Source organism: Lolium perenne, chromosome 7, assembly GCF_019359855.2.
Source record: "Lolium perenne isolate Kyuss_39 chromosome 7, Kyuss_2.0, whole genome shotgun sequence".
Lineage (NCBI taxonomy): Eukaryota > Viridiplantae > Streptophyta > Magnoliopsida > Poales > Poaceae > Lolium > Lolium perenne.
Genome location: NC_067250.2, coordinates 156,032,993 through 156,039,707, shown reverse-complemented (window position 1 = coordinate 156,039,707; position 6,715 = coordinate 156,032,993). Strand labels below are relative to the sequence as shown.

Genomic DNA, 6,715 nt, shown 5'->3' with positions numbered 1-6,715 from the left:
GGAAACAAACCTCGCCTCGTCTCCGCACCATCCGGTTGTCCCGCTCCTTACTCTTACTATCTTGATTGTTCCTTTGCTTGTTGCACTTGTTCTAGGATCATTGTAGGAACATCAACACCACTAAAGCAATCACCTTTACCTTCCGCACCGCTAAAATTGAAAAAAGACTAAAACTTGACGTAGCAACCATTCACCCCACCCCTCTTGTTCGCTATGATCCATTCACATCATTTTTTTGTTTCCATGGGCCACATTGAAGACATAAAACTCTCTTTCTTTAGTTTCCGCAAACATAATAAGCTTGTTCGCTATTTTGTCACGGAACTTGTGCCTTGCGAAACAAGGCACGCTCTGCATTTAATTGTAAAAGAAACATCAGGGGACAATGTTAAAAAAAAGAAATACAAGACGTCATATTTTAATAAACTACTAAAATTTTGATCAGCATGCTTGTGGGAAAAACAATTAGACAATTACCATGTGCTCACTGAAGTTTCTATGCAGACGGATGAAGAAAGAGCTCCTCTCAGTCCTCATGTTCCCGCACGGTCCAGCGTGACTATGGCACATCCGACACTTGTATGCCATCTAAAAAAAGTAGTATAAAGGATCAGGAAATGATCCTACAATAATCCTACAATTTCCAAAAATCGAGTACATGAAAAAATCCTTTGTAAAATGTAGTTATTAACAATTAGAAATCATATTGACAAAATTGCCAATAATTAACAGATAGTACTGCAGAAAACAAACTAGTATAGCAGAAAAGACAATGCTTATCAATTCATGAAATAGATTTGATAAGCCACTAGTGCAGGCGATTATAATGCTACATCTAGTAGATAAGATGATTCATCAAAAATGATAAACAAAGACCAGTGCATTCACCAAAAAATCAATAAAATACTTGGTCCAAGAACAAGATATAAATGCAGTACAGACAAAATTTGAGGACAATGTAGATGATATATTGTATCCCCATATGTGGACAACAAGGTATGTAGCACATGTAGTCCCTCAAAAAGGAAAACAAGTATATCTACATTACTTAAGCAGCTAGTAGATTTTTTGACCTAATGACTAATTACTTACTAATTTGTTGAACGAGACAAATGAACAAGCATATCTACTTTTAACAAGTTTAGAAGACCAGATTTCATTGACCTAATGACTAATTAGTTAAATCGAAAAGTAAAAAAAGACCAGATGGGGTGGACAGTATGTACCAGATCTATCCTACTAGTAGGAGATCCGAAAAGGGAAAGGGGAAGTACAAGGTTCAAACAAACCTGGACAGCGACGGTAGACGAGCCTGACCTTGCACCTGCCTCTGAGTTGGCATCTGGTCCTCCCGTCGGTCCCCCCGACAGCAGATTTTCTTGGTCCCTGGGGGCAGCAGCTGTTCTAGGTCCCTCCGGAAATTGATTGCACGAGTGAGAGAGGAATGTGAGAGAGACGATTGTGGACACAATCATACAAGCACAACGGCCCAGACAATGATCACGTCCCAAGATGGAATAAAGGGGCCTAAACTAACCCAGTAGGAGGAATACCGAATCTCAAAGCACATAAATAAATGTTAAGTTCCTTTGTCTGATTGATAACGGAATCAGTTCATTAGCCTTTTGCAAATCATAACCGCCAACACGATCTGATCTCGGATCCTAGGGTTTTGGTGCGGCGATCACTTATACGGAGGGTGGCCTGGGAGGGCGGCGCACGTCTTTGGGTACCACACATGTGAGTTCCTATTTGATGTGTGTTCATAGTTTTTTGGGTCTGTGGTTAGTTTTATCTTGTATTCATGGCAGTCATAATATAGATTTGTAATATAAGCCCTTTTAATCTTTTAGATTATTAAGTTGTAATTATTTATGTTATACATTTTTCACTAATTTAAGCCTTTTTCATATTGTAGATTGTTAAGCGGTATTTTCTTTATGGATAGAAATTGGATTACTAATGTTGTTAAGTTTACACCTCAATACATGAGAGGGGTGGCAGGGTTTATGAATTTTGCGCGACAACTGGTGAATGAAGGTGAACCAATGTTGTGCCCATGCACCAAATGCCTGAAACTTGCTGCGGCATAAGGAAGACATTGTTGAGTCTCACATTAACTGCAATGGTATGACCATGCACTATAAAAGATGGATTTTTCATGCAGAACCATTTAGTGAAGATGAAAGCAATGAAGGTGCTTATGAAAGTGACAATGATGATAGCAATGAGCAAGGCAGTGAAAATTTTCATGATGATATGGACACTATGGTACATGATCTAGAAGAGTCTGGTAAGAAAGGTAGTTCTGAACCTAATCTTTACGCTAAGTTGATTGAAGAAGCGAAGCGAGAGCTTCATAAGGGATGCAGCACTACCTCTAGGTTGATGTTCATTATAAAGATACTATACATCAAATCATACAAGCGCGTCACAAACAGAGCTTTTGATCAATTTTTTGGTGTCTTATGTGATTCTTTGCCAGAGGTGAGTTTTCCCAGAACTTACGCCGAAGCTAAGCGTGCCCTTTCTGATGTTGGACTTGGGTATGATACTATTCATGTATGCAAGCATGATTGTGCTCTGTTTTAGGGAGATCATGCTAAAAATCGCATTGCCCTGTGTGTGGACTTTCTAGATGGAGAGACATGGAAGGAAAGAGAAAGGTTCCTCATAAGGTGCTTACGTACTTTCCTATAATCCCAAGGTTACAAAGATTTTTAGTTTCAAAGGAATTGTCAGAGAAGACAAGGTGGCATAAGGACAAGAGGGTTGCTCAGGACAATATAATGAGGCACCCAGCTGATGGTGAGGCGTGGAAGTTCTTTGACAAAGAGTTTGATTGATTTCCTAAAGATGCACTCAACATCAAGCTAGGGATTGCGACAGATGGTTTCAATCCATTTGGAAATATGAGCGCCTCATATGTGGCCAGTATTTGTTATTCCATACAACTTCCCACCTTGGATGTGTATGGATCAATCAAATTTCATGATGTCATTGCTTATTCCTGGAAAATATCAACCCGGAAAGGATTTTCATGTATTTATGCAACCACTTATTAAGGATATGATTAAGCTCTGGGATGGTGTGGATACTTTTGATGCATGCACAGGTAGGATTTTCAGTTGCATGTTGCGTTCATTTGGTCAATTCATGACTACCCTGGATATGCCACATTATCTGGCAGAAGCACCAAAGGGTATTACAGCATGTGTACATTGTGATGAAAATCCTTGCTTTGAGAAACTAACTAACAAAATTGGTTATGTTGGCCATCATCAATTCCTTCGCAAAGATCATCCTTATAGAAAGACTAGAGTTTTCAATGGTAAAATAGAGGACAGAGATCCACCAAGGAAATTCACAGAAGAAGAAGTATTGTAGAAGATAGACATAGTTAAGGATACAGAACCTGGCAAAAACCCTGCTCTTAGGAAGCGTAAACGTACAGTGGAAGGTGAACCAAACTGGCACCTCAAGGTTAGCTTCTTTGATCTACCATATTGGTCAAAACTGAAATTTGTGCACAACCTAGATGTGATGCACATTGAGAAGAATATATGTGACAGTATCCTTGGTACCCTTCTTGAACTAGAGGGAAAGAGTAAGGACACACATAATGCTAGAGTGGATCTTCAGACATTCAATATAAGGAGAAAATATTAGATGGAACCTGTGGGAAGTAGATATACCAAGCCACATGCACCATGTACACTTACTAAAGATAAGAAAAGAAAGTTGTGCAGGTATCTTGCCAATGCTAGGTTCCCTGATGGATTTGCTGCAAACCTGTCAAGATGTGTGGATGTGGATGGCGGTAAAGTACATAGTTTGAAGACACATGATTGTCACATACTGTTGCAGCGTGTGTTGTCATCTGGTCTTAAAGGTGTTGCACCACGTGAAATGTATGATGCAGTAGCAGAACTGGGAAGATTTTTTAAAGAGTTGTGTTGCAAAACACTGAGAGTTGATTTGCTTGAAAGAATGAAGGTTAAAATTGTTTTAATTCTTTGCAAGCTTGAGAAGTTATTCCCCCCTGCTTTTTTGATGTGATGGTCCACCTAGCAATTCATCTACCTTATGAGGCAATTCAAAGGGGCCATGTTCACTATGGATGGATGTATCCTATTGAGAGAAGACTAGGGTACCTGAAGAAAATAGTGCGCAACAAATCTAGGCCAGAAGGTTCAATTGCCGAGGGATATATTGTTGATGAGTGTTTGTCATTTTGCTCAAGATATTTATATGATCACATTGAAACGAGGTTCAACAGAGCTAAAACAAACCAAGATGATCGTCGAATAGTTGGACCACATGAGTTTGGTATCTTCTCTGACGAGGCTAAATGCTTGGGGAAATCATCTTTGAAGCATTTTGAGAAACAATTCGACACCATGGTTTGGTATGTTCTATCTAATTGTGATGAGGCTCAGAGCTATATAGAGTAAGCTTCATTTATCCAATTCAATCTTTGTTCACACTTTTGCATTATACTGATTGGTATGATTAATACTTATGTATTGCATTTATAGTGATTTCCGTGATGAATTAAGGAGAAAGGGGATAAATAACCTGGAGAAGGCGGTTCAGAAAGAATTCCCAGGCTGGTTCAAAAACCATGTGAGTAATATGGAAAATGCACCATAAGATTTGCGCTCACTAGCAAATGGGCCAGAACCAAGGGTAGTAGTACATTCAATCTGCAATGTTAATAGTGCAAGATTCCGAACTGAAGCTCGTGAGAAGCATCTAAGCAGTCAAAACTCCGGAGTCATGACTAAGGCATCTATATGTGACAATGAACAAGAAATGGAATACTACGGTGTTCTCACTGAAGTTCTTGAGTTGCATTACATGGCGAATGATCATGGAGATAGATCAGTATTTCTTTTTCGCTGTAATTGGTTTGACCTTGCAAGCAGGACTTCGAAGATGAAGGATGGTGGATTCTTCAAAAGCGTGAACACTGCAGTTTTATGGTGTAAGCCTGCCCCTTTTATTTTGGCTAGTCAAGCTAAGACATGCTTCTACTTGGATGACACTGAATTTGGGGAACCTTGGAAGGTCGTTCAACTCTTCAGAGATAGAAATGTGTACGATGTTCCAGAAAAAGATGCACAAGGGAGCAACAATGGTTACCAGGAAGACATTTTTTCAGAAGATTTCATTGTCCATCAATCTGAGAACAATGAAGATGAAGCTGAATTCGAAGATCAAGAGGTTGTTTCCTCTGATGAAGTGGTACATGTTGATGCTCATATTGTTCATGAAATATTACAAGAAACAAGTCATGAAGTAATAGACAGTAGTGATGATGAACAACAGGTTGACAAAGCAGCCGATGAGGATGCAGGAAGTGAAGATTTTGATAGTGATGATGACCAGTAGTCCATGTAGTTTTGAAACCTAGATTGTACTTTTCTTTTGCATGAACTTCAAAACTTTATCAGTACAATTCAGCACATCATAGTTAAGACCATGCAGGTGACATATATAACTTGATCCAAACTTACAGTACCAACACTAATTTGTTCTGCTCACATAGTAATACTAGCAGGTTCACAAAAGTAAGATCATAAACACACATATTTGTCTTCAGGCTCACTGAACTATAATTACAACATAGTTTCCCTAGCATTCCAATAAACCATGTACCTGATAAGGTAGATCAGTTGTCATGACCACGACGATGCTTGCGCTCATTGTTGTCCCAACTTGGGATGAGTGGCCTCTGGGGATGCAGTCCCTAGTTCACTATACTCACAATGCGGGCGAGTTCATAGGTGACATAACCATCAATGGCAGCATACTCCAGGTTCATATCGGATAGAGGCTTCCATTCACAGTAATTATGGCCTTTGAATTTGTCGTAGTCCGTCACAAACTTCTCCTTCATGCCGGCGTACTTCAGGTTGATGAGCTCGGAAGCCATAGTAGCCATGCCAGCCCTGTTACCATAGCCTGGTATTTTCAACATATTCTGGAGGTCCAGATGCTTGCCAAGTGGAATATATAGCCATTGCTTGTAAAGCAACTTGTGGTCAGTCCTTATGTCCACACCTACAAATGTGACATCCTTATTCTTCAGGAATTTCTTTAGCGTGTATATATTGTCCTGGCACCTACATTGCAAAAATTACAATAAGATTGCTTACAATATTAAGCAGTAAGAATTAGCAATATGGAACTCATAGTTTAGTTCGAAGTGTTACATATTATTCATAGAACCCATCTATACAAGTACAACCAAATCGGCTGAATATATAGAAGTACAACCAAATCAGCAAGATATCATATTACCTAAGAACAGTCGAATCTCTATAATACATACCTGATCAAGTGGAAGACGAGAACGTGCTCCCTCAAAACTATCTGCATGACCGCATTTTTTTCCTGCCGGAAGTCGTGATGCGGGGTGGCTTTCGGACACCTCCACCTCAAGAGCATCAAGTGCATCCCCGCCTAACGACGACGCTACACCATGTCCACGGAATCCCCCAAGTGGACCGAGAACCCGAACCTACGCGATACAAGACAAGGTGAACTCCTTCCTCTCGATACTCGACCTCGTCAATACCTTGGATGGTATACTACTTCATGCCAATGTATTACATGTGGTTAGGTACAAACATCGACAAGAGATCACAAGGGGGAGTCCATCATGCTTAAGGGAGAAGAAGAGAAGAAGAAGGAAGGAAGAAGAAAGAAG

General features: G+C 39.8%; 1 protein-coding gene across 1 annotated transcript; it reads right to left on the bottom strand.

The window, feature by feature from the left end:
- Nucleotides 1-5,752: 5,752 nt before the first annotated feature.
- On the bottom strand, nucleotides 5,753-6,384 carry LOC127303827 (uncharacterized). Its single transcript, XM_051334530.1, has 2 exons — nucleotides 6,338-6,384; nucleotides 5,753-6,128 (listed from the first exon to the last, which is right to left on the bottom strand). The coding sequence occupies exons 1-2, from the start codon at nucleotides 6,382-6,384 to the stop codon at nucleotides 5,753-5,755; spliced, it is 423 nt and encodes a 140-aa protein (XP_051190490.1).
- Between the last annotated feature and the right edge of the window lie 331 nt (nucleotides 6,385-6,715).